This window comes from Octopus bimaculoides, chromosome 3 (assembly GCF_046866305.1).
Source record: "Octopus bimaculoides isolate indiv1 chromosome 3, ASM4686630v1, whole genome shotgun sequence".
Taxonomy (NCBI): domain Eukaryota; kingdom Metazoa; phylum Mollusca; class Cephalopoda; order Octopoda; family Octopodidae; genus Octopus; species Octopus bimaculoides.
The window spans coordinates 47,512,248-47,532,790 of NC_142930.1; the positions used below are offsets into that span (position 1 = coordinate 47,512,248).

General features: G+C 36.5%; 1 protein-coding gene across 1 annotated transcript in view; it reads right to left on the reverse strand.

Annotated features, from left to right (window-relative positions):
- Positions 1-20,543, reverse strand: part of LOC106874285 (calcium-dependent protein kinase C) — a 284,775-nt gene that overhangs the window by 38,913 nt on the left and 225,319 nt on the right. The window contains exon 5 of the mRNA XM_089348357.1: positions 17,976-18,104. Within this exon, the coding sequence (XP_089204483.1) occupies positions 17,976-18,104 (129 nt within the window). The remainder of the gene's footprint in view (positions 1-17,975; positions 18,105-20,543) is intronic.

Sequence of the window (20,543 nt, forward strand, 5' to 3'; positions counted from 1 at the left end):
ACAGTGTTCATTACTTCAAAACCATCAATTCTTAGGCTTTCAATAGAAATGTCATATGGGAATGCATTGCAGAGCAAGAAAAAATTTTCAAAAATTCTTTTAGTACCCAAAAATTTTGATGTTGATTTCATCAATGAGGAAATATTAAAACTGTTTCCATGAGATGAAAAAGTTCTCTTTAATCATGATCAATGCTTGCATCAGGATGACCTTTCAGAATTCACTACAGAGCACTTAAATATGCTAAATATTTCAGGCTTATCATCACATTAAAATTAAAGACTAATGCAATAATTATACTCTTATGTAGAATTGTCCAAGCTAATGGCATTTGTAACGGTACAGGTTTAGTAATCCAAGACATTCAAGAAAAAAGTCATCATGGTAAAAGTTATAAATGAAGGTCAACATTGCAGGAAAACTATATTTATATTTCAGTAAGTGAAGAGTTACCATTTACATTAATTAGACAACAGTTTCTTATTAAATTAGCAATGGAAATGATAATTAATAAATGACAAGAACAAACAAAACTCGCTTTATATTTACCAAATCCCATATTCACACATGGATAATGAGTATCCACAGGGTTTCTGGGATTGAACGTATAAATACCAAACAACAAACACTTCACAAAAGATGTTGTTTACAAAGAAGTTCTCATTTAAAAAGACATTTGACAATGATACCAACAATGCAGATTTCAGCCATGCACAACAACAAATGGTATTTATCTACACAACAGGCTTGGCATCATTTATACACAAATTACAAAATATGGAAACAACAAAACATTCATTTAAAAAGTGTGGAGTGAATTTGAAGAGTTTCTACTTTTACAAACAGGGTGTTACGTCCTTATTACTTGTGTGACTTTTTGCTGCCCTGGTAACTGTTTATTTATTCTTTCTGTGTTAATTGTAAACAAGGGGAAAATACACACATCGATTTATATATATATATATATATATATATATATTTGCACCGTGAACAGGGATTAATCTTCTCTCTTCGCTCCTTTGCACCACATGGGCTCAACTCCCCTCCCCCTGCCTCTCTCCCCACCCTCCCTCCTACCACCCATCTTTCTCTCCTCTCTCTTACTCCCCCCTCTCTCACTCTCTTCCTCCCCCCTCTCTCACTCTCTTCCTCCCCCTCCCATACCCACTTTCCCCCTCTCTTACATCCACCTTCCCTCTCTTATACCCACCCTCTCTCCTCTCTTTCTCCCCCTCCCATACCCACCTTCCCCCTCTCTTACATCCACCTTCCCCTTCCCCCTTCATAAGCTCATCCCACCACACCCCTACTCTACCTTCCCACTCCACCCCATCCATTTCCTTACACCCACCACCCACCCCTACCCACATACCCCTACCTCTACCCCCACTCTCAGCCTAACCCACACTCCACCCATGCCTTCCCCACCTCCCAACACCCTCATCACATCACACCATGCACACTACAACTGACCAACTCCTTTCTTCACTCCCCATTTTCACACATACATACGTCAAAATCACCAGCATTCTATCTCCCACATACACAGCCCCTCGTTCTTCGATCACCGTTCTTTCTCCCCCTTTGTTATCTCCCCCTTTTCTTAGCTCTCCTGTGAAAAAAATCTCTAACTTCCGGTCAGCCATTACTATGATTGACCGTTGACTGAACACTATTCAATTTTTTTTCTCCGTGTTTTTCTCCTTGTCTCCGTATTCTTTCTGTTGAAGAGCGTAGCTCGAAACGTTAAAGACTTTCCGTATTCCCGAGCGTCATACTAATATATCCTTTTGTTGTTTACACCACCTGTCCTCGTCTGTTGTTGTTTTTTCGTACATTCTCCCATATATATATATATATATATATATATATATATATATATGTATATATATATACATATATATATATATATATATATATATATATGGAGAGAGAGAGAGAAAAGATATATGAATATGTATATGTACATAGTTTGAAGGTATTAAAACTTTATCTGTTTTGTTTATTTACTTTATCTGTGAAATAAACTTGTTTACTCAATTCCATTACTTTTGTATCTCACGAATAAAAGTAACAGCTCTAAAAATTTTAATTGACATTAAATATTTTAACGAGCTCGTTCAAATGTAATTTTCTTATTTTTGGACAAATTAAAATTTGTTCTATGAAACACATGTGCCTGAATAGCTGCAACTCATTCAAAGGATGCCCACATCTATGAAAAATTAATATATAAGTGCAATAATAAATATTTTATATGTTGCAGGTAATTCATGCCTTTTCATAATGCCTGTCAGAAAGAGAGTTTAATTAAAGTTTAGATAAGATCTCTACTAATACAAAAATAGTTAAAAGTGTCAGATTGTGTTTACGGGTAAATTATATGTAGAAAATTGAATATTCTTTTATTTGTTTGTTATTTGACAGCGACTACGCTGGAGCACTGACTTTTAATTGAATGAATCAACCCCAGGACTTATTTTTTAAAGCCTAGTTCTTATTCTATTGGTCTCTTTTGGTGAACAGCTAAGTTATGGGGATGTAAACACATTAACACCAGTTTTCAAGCAATGATGGGGGGACAAACACAGACACATACATATAGATATATACATATATATACATACAACATACATATATCATCATTATCATTGTTTAACGTCCATCTTCCATGCTGGCATGGGTGGGACAGTTTGACTGGAGCCGGCCAAACAGAAGCCTGCATCAGACTCCCGCGACTGTTTTGGCAGGACTTTTACAGCTGGATGCCCTTCCTAATACCAACCACCCAGTAGAGTGGACTTAGTGCTTTTTACATAGCACAAGCACATATGCGTCAGTTATGCACTTGTGCCATGCGTGAGCATTATGTGATAGTAGCCTTGAGAATGATCTGCTTCATCCTTGAATTACATAAAGCCTTTTGCTATTGTTAAAATCATATCATGTCAATGTGAGGTCTCTGCTACTTGATTAGAAGATTGTCTTGAGCAAGGCAGCTTGTTTCATGTTGTTTGAACCTACTCAGTGAAAATAAATACCAGTCTAGTGCTGGTACAGCTCTTTCTTCCTCTGGTTGGCTGTCACATATTGGATCTTCTACTAGGTCAAGGGTGGGAGGACCAGGAGAGTTTCAATGTCAGCTTGAGATGACATAGGCACCTAAACCAATTAGCAAATGCATCATATATGTTACCAAATCATGCACTCTTTCAAATGATGGCTATGCTTTGCTTATGCATATATATATATATATATATATATATATATAAATGTTTATATGTATATCTATCTATCTATCTATCTATCTATCTATCTATCTATCTATCTATCTATCTACTCAATTCTCTATTATAGGTGTAGGTGTGTATACACAAACACACACACACACAATTACTCTTGGCTTTTTTATAAGATGTTATTGGAAAATTATCACCACTTTTGCAATCACCAACACAATCCCTTCTTCAACAAAATGTTTCTTTGCAATGGTAACTATAGTAAGCTTCATAATCATAATCATAACACTGAGTTACCAAGGAAAACAACAGTTTTTCCAATTTCTGGCAAATGTAGAATAACTAAAGCCAGAATTCATCTGTCACGCGCTGCTCACTGCAGTGATGCTTGTTGTAAATGGTGATGATGATGATCATCATCACAACAACAACAATAACGTTGTTGTTAATAATAATAATAATAATAATGATAATAATAATAATGATGATGATAATAATAATAATAATAATAATAACAAAGAAATAATTGTAAAAGTATGTTCAGGTGAAGTTGCCTTTGAAATTGAAAAAAACGAAAGCCTTCTTCATAGGGCCTTTTGTTGTATCAGCAATTCCATGAATGTTAATTGACAAAAAGCGAGAAGCTATTGATGAGAGGAAACTTGTATCTCACTCTCCCATCCCCAACACTTGTACATAAATGTACAAAATCATTCGTACGCATGCACACACTACACAGTGAAAAATTTCTTTTTAGAGAAAATAAAACTGAAATAATTAGTTGCATATTATTGTAATTTGCAAGATAAAAAAAAGAAAAAAGTTAATATCTCAATAGATTCTGATAATGATGATAATGATGTTGATGACAACAACAACGATGACGATGATGATGATGACGTGGTCACAGAAGCAACTCCCTAACCCAGTTTGTGGAAACAATTCTTTTTAGAACTGGTGTCACGACAAAGACACCCAGCTTGCCACTCCCCTTTTAGCAAACAAAACATTGTGAGATGCAACATCTATTATGAACTGTGAGAAAGCTATATCAAAGGTGTCTTAGCTGGAGGTAGTTCCATCAGATTTTAGAATCACAAGAAATGATGTTGGAGTGGAAAGGGTAATGATACAATTTTCCCTACACAACATGGAAAGCTGGATGTTTAATTCACAATAACGAAAATTATGCTGAATCACAAAGGTTGTTTATTATGTTATAATGTAGCAATAACTCTTATGAAGCATCTCAAACATAGATATGTGTAATGATGCCGTAATCACTTGTCTAAGATGTAATAATCTGGTCATAATTCAACTAAGAGACACAGATGCCATATCTAATTAAAGGGGAAGTTATTGAATTTATTCTAAATTACTGAACAATGTGACTGGACTGGAGAGTGTGAGTATTTAAATGCATTTAAAAATTTTAACCTTCACTGTTCCATTCACAGAGATCAATAATTCCAATGAATTGATTTGGCAATTGTCCCTGCCACCTCAGCTTCATTCCACTGTGTACATCCTCCAATGGGAATATAACAACTGAGTTTCAATAACTTCAGTAGAGAGAGAGAGAGAGAGAGAGGGAGAGAGAGAACAAGTGATATTAGAGGAGGGAGTAACATAAGAGAGAGTGATAGATGACAAAAAGGATGGGTGAGAGTGGGAGCGATGTATATCAATAATGTGTGATGGGGGGAGTAATGAGAGTGAAAGAGAGTGATGGCTGGCAATAAAGAAGAGTCAGTGGAATAGAGAGGGGTACTGAATATAGACAGATCCAATGTGATGTCATCCCTTGTTACACAGGTGGCATGGTGGGAGACAAAGTAATAGCAGGGCGGTATATTGACATAGAAGAAATAGTAAATGATAGAGAAAGTAATGAAGAAAAGGTGAGGAGGCTTAATATCAATGCAAGGCTAAAGCAGTGAGCTGGCGGAATTGTTAGCATGCCAGGTAAAATGTTTAACAGCATTTTGTCTGTCTTTACAATCTGAGTTCAAATTCTGTTGAGGTTGATTTTGCTTTTCATCCTTTTGAGGTCAATAAAATAAATATCAGTTGAGTGCCGGGGTTGATGTAATCAACTTACCCCCTTTCCTGATATTGCTGGCCTTGCCCCAAAATTCGAATTTGTTATGAACGCAAAGGTCAAGAGAAACCCAAATGTAGTTATCATACATCTCCACCACAATTACATTGTCATTTTTACAATTGTATTTCTGTTTTTCTTATGTTTGCATGGATTGGATGGGTCTTCCAAGCACAGTGCTTCATCACAAGTTGCAAAAAGGTTCAGCTTCTTGAAATTGCACTCCCCCATTTTGTTACAACTACCTAGAAGTTACCATTCTGTTATTGCTATAGATCAATCTTCACCTCTTTGTTGCATGTCTTCTTTAGTCTCCTGTTTCTAAAAGTTGCATTCACTTTGAGTGCTTAGCACTTCTATGTAAAACTTAGCCTCCAAAAGCAACACGTCATACTAGTATAGTCCTCTCTCTTCTGCACATTCTCTCTCTCTCTCTCTCCCTCTCTCCACACACACACACATATATAAATGATAGAGAAAGTAATGAAGAAAGAAAAGGTGAAGAGACTTAATATCAATGCAAGGCTAAAATGGTGAGCTGGCAGAATTGTTAGCATGCCATGTAAAATGTTTAACATCTGAATGACCTGTCCTTGTTTTCTTTGTATCGTCTATCTGGATGTTTGTTGTCCCTTTCTTGTATCACCTAACTGTCTGGATGTTTTGCGTTCTTGTCCCATTCTGTATTATTTATATATATATATATATATATATTGGAGCCTGGTGTAGCCTTCGGGCTCCACCAGTCCTCAGTCAAATCGTCCAACCCATGCTAGCATGGAAAGCGGACGTTAAACGATGATGATGATGATATATATATATAGCGGCATACATACACTTTGTCTCTTATATGCAAGTATACATTTTTCTAAATCTTGTATGACTCTGTTTCTGTCTATCAGCCCTTTCACCTTTATTCGTTCATCCACTCTTCGTTCTTTCGTTCCCCATCTCTCACATTTCCTTGCCTTCTCTTCTTTTCACTTCACTGTGTCCCTGTCATTTTTTCTCGCCCCCTCCTTAATTCTTTTGTCCCTCTGCCTCTACCTCTCTCTTCTCTTCTCATGTGACCGGCATTTGGCCAAGCCTGATCTTTTTTTCTTGGCTGGCCTTTGTGTGTGCAACATCGATATTCCTCCCTGTGCCTGTGAAATCTTGTATTCCTGCTGCAAGGCTTTATTTCCACACACACCAGCTTAATTTAATTTGTCCTTAGTCGAAAGACACCTGTTGTTATGTCCTATTATTATTTTTATCGTATTTGTGTAACATTGTTTGTTTTTTTCCGTCGTCGTTGTTGTATACATTCGCTGCTTTCTTCCAAGGAATCTAATGCTCTTAGCTTAGTTTTTCCTTGGGGCTGGCCAGATTGGAGCAATATCGAGTATAACCAGCTGAAATTGCAAAGATAATCTGGATCTCGACTGATGGAAAAAAACTCCAAATGATCTGTCCTTGTTTTCTTTGTATCGTCTATCTGGATGTTTTGTTGTCCCTTTCTTGTATCACCTAACTGTCTGGATGTTTTGCTTTCTTGTCTCATTTTGTATTATACAAACACACACACACATATATACACATACATATGTACACACACACAACAAGTACATGAGGTGTGCACAGATGAGTGTTGTAAACATACTCTATCCATGAACTAATATCCTCAACACCTTGATATTCACACAACAGTCTTTAGTAATCTATGGAGATTGATTATCAGCAAGAATGTAACTGGAAAGCTTAGCTTTCTCTTTAGGAATAGAAATTATTCTACCTTAACCAAATGCTGAATGGCTATAGAGTTCAAGTTAGATTCTCATTACAGTGTTGCTTTTATACATTGAATAGCACTGCAAACAGCCTAAACCAGTGGTTCTCAAAGTGAGCAGTATTGCTCACCTGGGGTTGGTGGAAAGTTCCAAGGAGCCGTTGATGAAAAATGGGGTGATAGCAGGGTAACCAAAAGGGGTGATTCATGTAAAAACAAGGAAATAATGGTTAAGTTTTATTTGTGAAATACAGTTGCTTTAAATTTGCTTCAGAAAGAGGTCTATCTTTGTTAGGTTAGTTGGGGTAGGGGCACAAGGAATGTGGTCTGGGTGTCAAGGGGGAAGCAACCTGAAAAAGTTTGGGAACCACTGACCTAAACCACATCCAAAAGAAGGCCAACAAGCTGGTTAACAAATACAGTGCAAGCTCTATCCCACTGACATACTGTAATCTCTCACTGTTTTGACTACCCCTACTGAATTAGCAAGCTCTGTTCCACCCTCACAACCAGCCCAAATCTGCTTCGTACAACCATTTAAAAGAGGTTATATTATTCTGCCATAGATCAATCTTCACCTCTTTGTTGCATGTCTTCTTTAGTCTCCTGTTTCTAAAAGTTGCAATAACAAGACTGTTATTTTACATCTCTTCAATTTTATCTCCCAGAATCACAGTCTTTTGGTATCTTCTGTTCATGATATCTACAGGAATTGAAGTTACTGACTACATTAACCTTACTAATCTGGGAAGTCCAATGAAGGCAATGGTAATAGTCTTCTTTTCCTAAGACTAAATGAAAAATAGAATTATTCTTTAGAAAATTTTGGTTTTCTGGTGTCAACATAATCTTTACAAGTTTGGTAAAATATGTACAGGCAACATACTTGAGTTGAATTGCTTAAGTAGAGATAATTTCTTCATAAATATAGAATTTTTGATGTCTATGGCTACAAAAAAGGTGACAAGCAGGCAGAATCATTAGCATATCAAACAAAATGCTTAGCAACATTTCTTCTGGCTCGCTATGTTCTGAGTGTCAAATTTCACTGAAATTAACTTTGCCTTTCAACACTTGGCAGGGTTGATAAAATGAAGTACCAACCAAGTACTGGGGTTGATGTCATCAACTTGTCCCCTCCCCTTAAAATTGCAGACCTCAAACCCTGCAGTGGTCTGGCATCCCATTCAGGGCATGTTGTGATTGTTATCACTTAAATGCCATGGAAACTAGACAACCAGCCATATGAATCCTAGGGCTCAAAAAAATCTTTTTAAAATTTAAAAAAATGGGTATAAAAATATGTATGTGAGTGAAAGAGAGAGAATGAGGAGTAGGAGAAATTGATGGGGAGGGAAAAAACAAAAAGAGGATGAGTGAAAATGAAGAGAGGGTGGGGGAAGAAGAAAGATTGAGAGATCAGAGTTAGGAAAGATACAAAAGGAGGTAGATCGTAAGTGGGCCTGCAATACAAAGACTTTTTCCATGCATCGCAAAGCTATATCACTTCTTCATTCAAGATTCTACAATCCCAGATCTGTCACATCCACTTCTTTACTAGTGTTTCTTGGTCAACACCTTCCAAAATATTTTGTTCCTTCATTTATATCATTCATTTACATCACATGTTCAAACCAACACAGCTGTCTTACTTCCACTCACTGGACAGAAGACATTCTGCTGTTTAATCAATTCTGGTTCATATCCAATAAATCAATAGAAAACTGCAGATTCTATGAGAACTGTCTTTCCTTCATAGATTTAATTAGTCACACACATCATCAATCATTAATTTTAAAGTTGATATTTTTGAAGTAGGATGAGTCTAGGGTACAGTACAATGCACAATACCACATGATGCTGTGCTGTCTCTTCTCTTTTTGGGGTCCATGCAGCAAAATAGTAAATTGGGGATCCACTATAATATTTCAAGAGCTCCTGAAAAAATTTTGCTTCACATATATTACAAGAAACAGCTAAGTTTCTTTCTCTGATATTTTACATGGTTCAACAAACGTAAGTTAATGTATGTAAAACAAAATAGGAATTTTGAAGGAAGTCTCTATAAAAGTAGCCTTTAAACATCAAATAGCTATGGGGGGTACACTAGAATAAAATTGTAATCAAAGGAGTCCAGAGATAAAAAATGGTTGAAAACCCCAGTTTTATATCAACAGTTCCCATTTTTTTCTGCTCCAAGAACCAGTTTCATACAAGATAATTTTTCTATGGACTGGCTGACCATGTACATAACAAAACACAGTAAAGTGCTTGGTATATAATTTAATTATTATGAGCGTGCGCACACACACGTGTGTGTGTGTGTGTGTGTGTGTGTGTGTGTGTGTGTGTGTGTGTGTGTATATATATATATATATATATATATATATATATATATATATATAATGCAAAAACACCTTGCAGTCAATAAAATAGAAATCAAAATAAAAAAATTATTCTTTCTGTGCGGTCTTGTACCTGAGAATCCACAGCCTTGTAATGGTCTGTGGCCTGGTGGTTTGAGACCCCTGCATTATATGATATTTTTACAAATCTCTCTGTCCATTCACACCACATACAGATAACACTGCAATTACCTCTCATGCATACATTAATTGATGCTTAAAATGACGAACTGTTTACACAGGTTTCTTGAAATCAACCTGTAATGTTCTCTTACACATCATTGTATGTGTGTGTAAAAAGACAGGATGTAAAAACAGAAGAGTACTCAATATATGCTGTGGAGTTTATATATTCATATGAAGTCACTGAATACTCTATCCTCTCTCTATCACATGATTGGAGTCAATTATGGAGTTAGCCAGGAAATTTCTACTGAAAACCTGAACATTGTTATGAAGTTTGTTCCCTGTATTTGCCTGATCTATCTCTCTGTGATTTCAGGATGTATCCCAAAATGAAATTGTAGTTGAAAGGTGACAGGAAGTTCGAGATAGAAGATGAATGTCAAACAGAACCCATAAGTAGTATTAGACAGGGCTTTGACAGTATGTACATTCTTAAGGAGACTATTTGGAAGGCAGTGATACCAGAATATAAAACATAGATGAAATGTATTATTTATAGATGGAGTACAGGTATCTTTATAGTGTAAGTACTATGTTTGCCTACTATTTAGCCCATGCTCTTCAGTTTGCACAAGTATCTCACTTGTTTCACAAATAATTTGTTAGCTATTTAACAAAAGTAGGATAGGCTATTTCTACAAATGTCCAAATTAGCAAGATATCACACTTTAATTTGATGCTGGCAATGAGAATTATTCTTGGGATTAATTATCAGTGGCAACACTGAGTTGAAGTAGGATATTTCACAAAGTTGGAGATTAGTAGACATAGTCTATCCTACTAACACTAGATGGTTGAAACATTATCGGTGAAACAAGTGAGATACTAGTAGAAATTGAAGAGGACAGCTGAATGGTAAATAAACAACAATAAGAACTCAATTTCAGAAACTTCAATTGCAGGTCACTCAAAATTTGTACCAGCTGACTTCAGCCCTCAGTGGAGAAAAGTGGATTAACCCACTACTGTAAATGAATCTACAACTGAGAGGAGCAAGTGAGTGACAAGAGCAGTACAAACTGCTAATAATAGGACATTCCACCCAGACACCACATGCCAGCCAACCAGCCTATCAAGCAAGCAAGCAAGCAACCAACCAACCAAAGCAAACATGCATGCAAAATTTTGCAATATGACTATGCATGCTCTAGTAAATAAAGCCAGGAGTCTGAATGGAAGACTAAGTTGATTACATGCAAATACAATGGTGTCATTGCTCCAAATATACTGCGATGTGTTTTTGACACCTGACAATATGACCATTACAACCTGATGTGCATTCATAAGGCTTCTACTGTCCCAAATTCAGTGAAACTGAAAGACAAATGCATGAGCCACTCTGATACTGACTGACCAATCATCAAGCACTACATCCTACATAACCAAAGCAAGGAAATTTACACTACTCACTACAGAGAAATATGATATAATAACCTAGCAAACCAATATTTTAAACGAAAGAATGGAAGTAATATCCAAACACCACCACACAAACATTACTAGACAGAATATAATAATTCAATTAAACCCAATTAACCTACTGGAAATGCAAAACATGCAGCAGCATCTCTAGACCTAATAGAAGTTTACAATACAAGCTCTTTCATCTCACAGAGCACCAACAATAATTCCATTACCAATCTTTCTTCATTGAAACACCATCCAAAACCACATAGCTAGTATAACATCTGAAGTCATTTGATTTGTGTTTACCAAAAGACATCTTGAACATACTGAGAGTTATGTCCCTCAGACGTAACTCTTTGATTTATAAGGATGGTGTTACTGCATCATGCAGAGATATCCTAGACTTCATCTAAGGAAAGATCATTTAACTAATTTGGCAACCTCTGACATGCAGAGGAAAGAGATGTGCTATCTCTCTTCTGTTTTTTCCTTTCCTACTATGACCTCTGCTCACTGAAACTGGCTGATCTTGAGCCATTTTACTCAAATACTTGTGACTCAGTTGTCTCTCTCTCTCTCTTATTTTTGTCACCTATATTACACCCCTCAAAACACACACACACACACACTAAATTCCATACCAACCACTGTTCCCAGCCCTTCCTCTCCAGAGTGTTTGCTTTCTGAAATTCCCTTGTAGCGTACTTCTCTCTCTCTCTGTTATATATACATGTATATGGACGTAGTGGATAACAGCTAGCCTTTGGCCACACTTTTGGACCCTGTTGTATCCACCACTCTGATTGGTTGGTATTGGCACAGTTTGTCTCTTGTTCTATTGCATGTCAAGATGCAACCCAACCACTTGCAGCCTTCAGATAAGGTTGTGTGAGACAGTCTTTTCTAAACCCCAGTTTGAGCCGACAGCATGTTATAAAAATGCAGCTTTTCACCGTCACAGTTTGTCAGTCATGGCTCTAGACCTTCTGAGGTCTAGCCACTAACCACAGAGCACACAGCCAGTTCCAACAACGACACAACAGCAGCCACATGGAGACCAGCAACACTTCATTCAGCCGCATTCTGGACCTCCATTCTTCGTTGCCCTTCTAAGCGTCAGCATCATCTCTCTACGTACACACCAAGCAGTAATGCTCGCCCAGGTTCTATCTCCACATTGTTTGTGAATTACTTCACCATGGTTAACAGCGAATACAACCTGTGAGAACTCCTGTACCAAGTCACCGGCAGCAGCATTGAAGCCACAACTTCTCACGATATGTGCCTCTCCCTGGCTCACCTACGCTGCCTCAACTTCTTGTTACAGCACCTCAACCACTATGTACCTTGACTACGAACTGGTATTTACTATCCTTGTGTCTGAACTTTCTTCTAATGTCCTATTATAGACTCTTTTCTATGCTCTGTATTTCTCACACACACATACATCCATGTTTGTATACACATACACTTTACTTACATGACTGCCTGTCTATTATTGTGTTTATATGTTGCACTCACACACACAGACTTACATGTTGACATATCAATAAAACTTTCTCTTAAACCTTCTAACGGTTGTGTCTCTCTTTTCCTTCTGGCACTTATACTCTTTTATCCTCTTTTCATATTTTTATTTGTATTGACTGTGCGATGTACTAAAGGAGCCATTCCTCGTCACCTTCTCCTGTCGCACGGTCCTTACAACCTCTTCGCACACATTTTCCCTGCAGTCATCAACTTGCAATCATTCAAGAGGAATGTTAACTACACTGATGTGACCACTTGCATTGGCCTTTGAGGGTCATAACCATAGTTCCTTTCTTTTTTCAGATCAAGTCAATAAGAAAAAATAAACACAGACAAAAACAACAATGTCTTAATGTGCAAAAATAGTAGTAAACCAAACTATACATCTCAACCTTAGGTAATATTTAGAGGTAATACTTCTCAGCCCAGGATTAGAGGTAATATGTAACCATTATGATTTATTTGTGTAAATGTCTTCTAATCCTTAAGGAGCTTATAGAACTAGTTTCATGGTAAGAATCAGATGAAAGATAGACCTTTCCTAGAATAGGTCATTTATATATTTCTCTCAGGTAATATTCCAAGATATTCAGGTACCTATTCTCAGCAGCTGGATGGACTTAGACAATGTAGTATAAATGGTCTAAGAGTAACGGTTCTCAACTGAGGTTCATATGACCCTTGGGGGCCAATGTAAGATTTTGTTAAAATGTATGTGTAATAAATTGGTTATATATTTCCACAATACACAAATACATATCAAGCTAAGTAAAATCTCTGTCTTCCACACATACAGGCTTGCCCTTTCAGGTGCCAGTGCCATTTAAGTACTTATACCTGTGGCACATAAAAATCACCCAGCATACACTTAAGTGGTTGGCATTAGGAAGGGCATCCAACCAAAGAAACCATGCCTCAGCAGGCAGCTGGAGTCTGGACAGCTCCCTGCTAGCCAGCTCCATGTCAAACTATCCAACCCATGCCAGCATGGAAAGCAGACATTAGATGAGGATGATGACAATGATGATGGCACAAAATATTTTAACAATTTTTATTATACATTTCCTAATAATATTTAACTATAAAAATATAATGGGATTTTTTAAACATCAAATGGCTCTGAGGGTCACGTAGAGTAAAATAGGAATCAAAGGGGTCCATTGGTAAAAGATGGTTGAGAACCCCTAGTCTAAGAGTTTAGCCAGATTCACACAATCAAAAACTGACAGCAAATTTGATTTCATCATCTACAACCAGGTGAAATTATACCTTATCCATTTCGCTATCTCATCTGTACACTGGGTTTTATCTAAATAATAGTTTATTACAGCATTATGTGCTATTTCCTGTGTGCATGTTGTGAGGGTAAGTGTGCATGTATGTGCAGTAGTGCATTATGCAACTTTGCAGAATATTGATCTTTTTTCAATTCATCAGCCCCTCTCCTTCCTCTACCACCCTTGCTACACTACTATTACTGCCACCACCTTGACAACTATAAGCATTACTTCAACCATAACCATTATAATCGCTGCCACAACCATTACCACCACTTATCACAATGACTGTTACGGCCATCACCACAGCCATCACTACACCATCACTGTTGTCATAACCATCACAATACCATCATCCCCCTCAACATCACCACAGTCACCACCACCATCACTTGCCTTTCCCAACGGACCAATGAATTATTTCTATTAATAAAGGAGAGTTAGCTGAGCCTAAGTCCTGAGGATACATCTTAATTGAAAGCTAATATGTCTTGCTTTTCTCCCCTACACAGTATACTGTAGCTACTGCTACTATCCCCTATTTAAGTACACGATAGGCAGGTTACACATGAATACAGAACAGCCTAGAATTATATTTAGAAAAGAAAAGAAAAACAAAAACAGAAAAAAATCTAGAAATTAAAGAAAAAATAACAAAGATATAAATATTGAAATTTGAGAAAAATAACAATGACGTTAACAAAAACGAATTGCAAAAAGCACTGAATAAGTGTGTAAATTTCTAGAAAAAGAAAGGAGAAAGATGGATGTGTGCATTATATTTTAGAATTGTCATAGTTCAAGATGGTATTTAATGAAGATCAATGTAAAAAGGCTAATAAGAAACAAGAAAAATATTAATTAATGTTAGTAGCAGTGATAGTTGTGGTGTTAGTTATGGTATTGATGGTTTAGGGAGTGAAGAGAAGGAGGTGGTGAACAATGTGGAGCAGGAATTTAGCTCCTGGAAAACTGAGGCCATGATGTCATTTCAGTCCATGGTTTTAACGATTTTTAATTCACTCGTGCCATTAATAGATCGTTGAAAAAAAAGGCATAAATGTCACAATGCACCCCTTCCCCAATCTCTTAAAGTATAGGGCTAGGAGTCTTTGAAGTTAGTGAATGTCAAATCAAAATGTAACTCGTAATTAAGAGAGTGATGAGGCTGGTGGAGTCAAAGACCAGCTGCAATAAGTATAAACATCTTTGAATATACAGAACCAGCCAATCCTGTGTAACACGGAACTGATGTACCAACAGTATAACATAAATGTTTGCCATTTCATAAAATTGTTATAAGAGACTGAATTCTTTGAGGTTTTCTGCATGTCACATATGGTCTAGTTCACAGAAACTAATTCAAATATATCCAAGGAATAAACCAAGGCTAATCCAATGAAAGAGGCTCAATGAGCTAATGATGGAGTCTCTATAGAGTTAAAGCACTAGAAATAGCAGCTGAATCTATTACAGATCTTAATCTAAGGTCTTAAACAAGGTGACAATCACAAAATAAGGTAGTTCTGGATATACTATGTATGAAAAAGAAAAACTAAAACACACTGTTCACTAGGTGGTCATCTTTGATCAGAGATTTGCTTGATCAGATATAACTGGAGACTGCACAACACAAACTATCATCTTCATCATCATCATTTAGCATCCATTTTCCAGGCTGGCATGGGAAAGACGGTTTGACTGGAGTTAGTATGCTGATGAGCTGCATCAGGCTCCAGGCTGTTTTGGCTTGGGTTTTATGACTGGATGCCCTTCCTAACACAAACCACTCCACAGAGTGTACTGAGTGTATTTTGTGTGTCACCAGCACAGGTGCCTTCTACATATGTCACTGGCATAGGTGCCTTTCATGTGTCACCAAAACTGGCCATATAATGATTTCACTTAGCTTGAGATGTCTTCTCAAGCACAGCAAATTGCCAAAAGTCTCAGTCACTGGTCATCAAAGATGAAAAATAATTAGTTGTTGTTGTTTAACCCCAGGTTAGAGTGTCAACTAAGTAAATCTATGATCAAAGACTTTCCAGCTATGACAATCTACCATTTTTAAGATTAGTGTATCTAGGACCACATTAACCAATGTCTTTTTCCTAGGCTTGTTGTTGTCTATAAAAGTAGTGAGTCCAGTAAACCGTTGGGTTGGTGGAGCACCACTGAATACTTTGCATTGGTTTTATATTGAATGTAAGACCTGTCTTTATTTATTGCATGTTGGGTATTTCGAATCAGTTTAATGAAGACAATCACTCTCAAATGTTTTTCACACACACTCCCTCTCCTTACACCCACACATGTATATGAATGTGTACCCATGGTAAGATTTTCATTTAGCATAAAAAAGCCAACAAAACACTTGCCTATAAAGAAATGTTCTCCATGTATGTATATATATATATGTGTGTGTGTGTGTGTGTGTGTGTGTGTGTGTGTGTGTGTGTGTGTGTGTGTGTGTGTGTGTGTGTGTGTGTGTGTATATATACATATAATGCGAGAGAGTTAGGGGTTGAGGGTTCAACCCACTAAGGGATAGTATCTATCCAATATACTGCTGGGTTGGGTTCAGCAAGGGCATCTAGCTGTAGAAACTCTGCCAAATCAGATTGGAGCCTGGTGTAGCCATCTGGTTTCACCAGTCCTCAGTCAAATCGTCCAACCCATGCTAGCATGGAAAGTGGACGTTAAATGATGACGATGACGACATACATATATATATATATATATACGTGTGTGTGTATGTACAATAGTAAATTTTTACCTTTGCATGATGCCTATTTAAATGTAAATGGACTGAGAAAGTAGAGTTAAGAGTTACCTGGCACTGATGACAAAATATTAGCATATAGTCCAATAAATCACACAGCTGAATAAACCAGCTGTCATTGTCATACTGGTTACACACTTGATATTATGTTAGGTCCATAGTAATTATCTAAATTAGTAGATCAAAAGTATACATTTGTTACTTAGCATTTCAGGTGACCCACCCACCATAAGGTTTTTGGAGAAACTTTTTAAAAACATTAAGAGTCATCTAAACATTGGAAGATACAATGTTTTATCAAGAATAGGAAGATAAAATCAATATCAATCTTCGCAGGTCGATATTGATTTCATTTACTAATGATTGCTTACTTGAGTGGGTAAGGTTATCGGATAAGTTAAGGTGACCTGTTGTTTTTAATAATTTTCAAAACTATTTCTTCATTGTTTCTTTCGTGTATTGTTTTATTAGCGCAAGTCAGCTCTGATCAAGCAGACATACACTAAAAAACATTTCAGTCCTGACCAATGCTGGTGGAGGATTCTTTAGTGGCTTTGTGATCTCCATTTTGTCTTTTTTGGAGGACATTCTGTTCAGACATTCAAGGGGATGCTGAAAAGTTCCTGGCTTTGGGTAAAAGAAAATACAGAAGGATCAATTAGGTATGATTTTATTAAACGTATTCTCCATTTACACACTTTTTGCAGCAGTCCATCAATTTTTCTAAGCCCTATAAAAGAACTCAGAAGGTTGGGCTTTGTGATACCCTTAAAGCCAGGAACTTTTCAACAACTCCTTGTATGGTCTAATAATGTATTTCTACAGGTGAGGGTAAAACAATTGCTCTGAACAAGATCCAGAAGAAACTAGATTGGGATGTAAAAATCAAAATTTAATTATTGTTGTTCTACTTTATATTGGTACAGATCCAGCAAACCTATGATCAAAAGTGTTTCGATTTAAATATCCAATCTTCAACTTAGGCAAAGTATACAAAGTGTATCTAGGACAACATTATCTGTTGCACATTGTCTTTTTTTAAGTTGGAGGATTGAAATTTCAAAGAGATTTGGCTGCTGCTTCCAGCAGGCTGATTACCACATAGAAACCTCTACAGACTGGTTTGTATAAAAATCAGGTGAAAGTTTGCAGTTCTACATTGAAATTTTTCTAGGTTTGGGCCATTTGATTTTTCACAGCTAAGTACATGCGCACCTGATACAATCAGTTGAGTTGGTTTGTAGCAAATAATAATGAAATAATATACAAATATAACTTACCTTTAACAAGCAGTTCATTCCTCTTGGATGTAATGTTGAGTTTAATACGACCTCGCCTTTCAGTGTGGTCGATGCCACACAGTTGTGGAACATTTTTTTGACATTTTTTATGTATGTTCATATCACATGCTGGTAGAAAAGAAAAAGAAATCAATATTAATAACGTTTATATGACAGAGAAAAGAAGACTGAAGTACAAGCTTAATTTAGACGATTTTGTCAAGAAATAAAATATTTGGAAAGTGTTTTATCTGTTCAAGAAGATCACTGTATTCTTATTATTACCACACTCTCACTGCTTCAGACTAAATCTTTTAATTCATGTAGGCAATATTCCAAGCAACACCATCACTTAATTTTCTCCTGTTAGATCTTCTGAAAAAAGAAGCCCGGATGGACTATGTTTCTCAGAAAGAAGGATTGATTAAGATCTACAATAATGTCTTCAGGTGATTAGTTTCCCTTCAGTTAGGCCTAATATGATAAAATCAATTATAAAATTGCTTATTTTTCATTTTAGTTAGCACGAAAGTGAAATGTGTCAGATATCTAGACCAACAAAAATATAAATCAGATCACTTCTCAATTATATCTCAAAGAATTGTAATTTATTTTGAATCTTGCCTTATCTGAGAGTGCTGCTATAGTGGAAAGTGATTTATTTGTTAGAGCCTATTGGTATTGAAGATCATTGTATCCAGTGAAAGTCCCAATTCATTTGTGAATATATTCCAACTTATCCAATATGAATCTGATATCAGTATCATAAAGCTGATGATCCTTGTAGTCCATCATAGTCTCCATCTACTGTAGAACCATGTTTAGATTCATGTCTTATGATTTTATATTTCATGTAAGGAGGAAGGGCCGTGTCTGTAACTCTTTTTAAGCCCACCTGCTAAACTAGGCACCTGCTAAACTATGCTTAAGTAGATTAAGGTTATGGTTCAGCTTCTAATTCTCAAGGTCAATGGTTGAGGGGTGAAACTTATTTGGAGAAAAAATTCTAAGTGGGGTCCATTTGTGGAAGGAAGAATGTATTGTGGAAGAGCGTAGGCTCAAAACGTTAAAGACTTTTTCAATTCCCGAGTGTTATACTAATACATCTGTTTGTTTTCTACACTGCTTGTCTTTGTCTTTTGTTTTTTGGTAAATTCTCCCTATATATATATATATATATATATATATATATATATATATATATAATGAGCTTGTTTCAGTTTCTGTCTTAAAAAGCTTTGGTTTGCTTGTGGGTAATAATAGAAGACACTTTCCCAAAGTGCCGCCATACAGTGGAACTGAATTCCAGACCATATGGTTGGGAGGTAAACTTCTTAACCACACAGTTATTCCTATGCATGGGCAATCTCATTTCACTGTGATATGTAATTTCTGTTTTCACACCATATTAATTCATTCATCCTTCACTTCAATCTTTCCCCTTTCAGTAAAACTTTTCCATCTTCCTCTATTTATTCTCATATTTAGAAATCTTTCAGTTTTTTCTTTATATGATCTGCTAATATGCAAGATGTTATGGATGCAGTTTTTTATGTTCTAGCCATTCCAGGGACAATTTATCAAAAAAATTTGTTTGATAATCTAGATTAAGTGGTTGTTGAATTCATGTGGAAGTTGCAGAGCATTCCATGAACACATATACCCTTAACATAATTTTCAGGCAGAATCAGTCTGACAGTGTGTGTGTGTGTGTGTGTGTGTGTGTGTGTGTGTGTGTGTGTGTGTGTGTATGTTTATATATATATACTAGCAGAGATACCCCACATTGCCCGTGTTACATGCAATTGAAGAATGAGACTTTTCGGTTATATTTTCTGTAAGGAACTGGAATACATACGATTCGAATTTCATCAAAATTGCACATGAGGGTTCTTTCCCTCTTTACACACCCTAAAAAATTCTAATCATGAGACATGTATCCCATATTATTGACCTTTATGCGCATATTCCAAAATTTCAGTTTTCTGGAACCTGTAAAAAGTATTTTGCTCCTGAAAAATGGAGCTCATGGAGCTCTAAAATGTGAGAATAAAGGCCCCTATTGGGGGTGGGTGTGTTAATGTCAACCAGAGAAGTTGAATTGCTGGGAAATGTTTTTACTTGGGTCTTATAGTATGCCTGTATATATGTGAGAGTATAGTCTCACTTTAATAGTTTCAGTATGAAATTGAAAGTATTAAAGTGAAAGTATTTGAAATGACAGTATCAACATGTTATTGTTTCACTTTTGACAGGTAATACTGAAATAGTGGAATATTTTCAGTGTTAAAGTGAAAGTATCTGACATTACAGTAGAGTGATGTTATTGTTTCACTTTTGACACGTAATACTGAAATAGTGGAGGAGATATGATATTGCTGAATTGTTACCACCTAATGCAACAATCAATGCTCAAGTCTACTGTCAGCAATTAGAGCATTTGAACCAAGCTTTGAAGAAAAAAAGACCCACTTTAGTGAATCAAAAAGGAGTGATGTTCCATCGGGACAATGCGCGACCCCACACTGCAAAGATCACATCACAGAAGATCGAAGAGCTTGGTTGGGA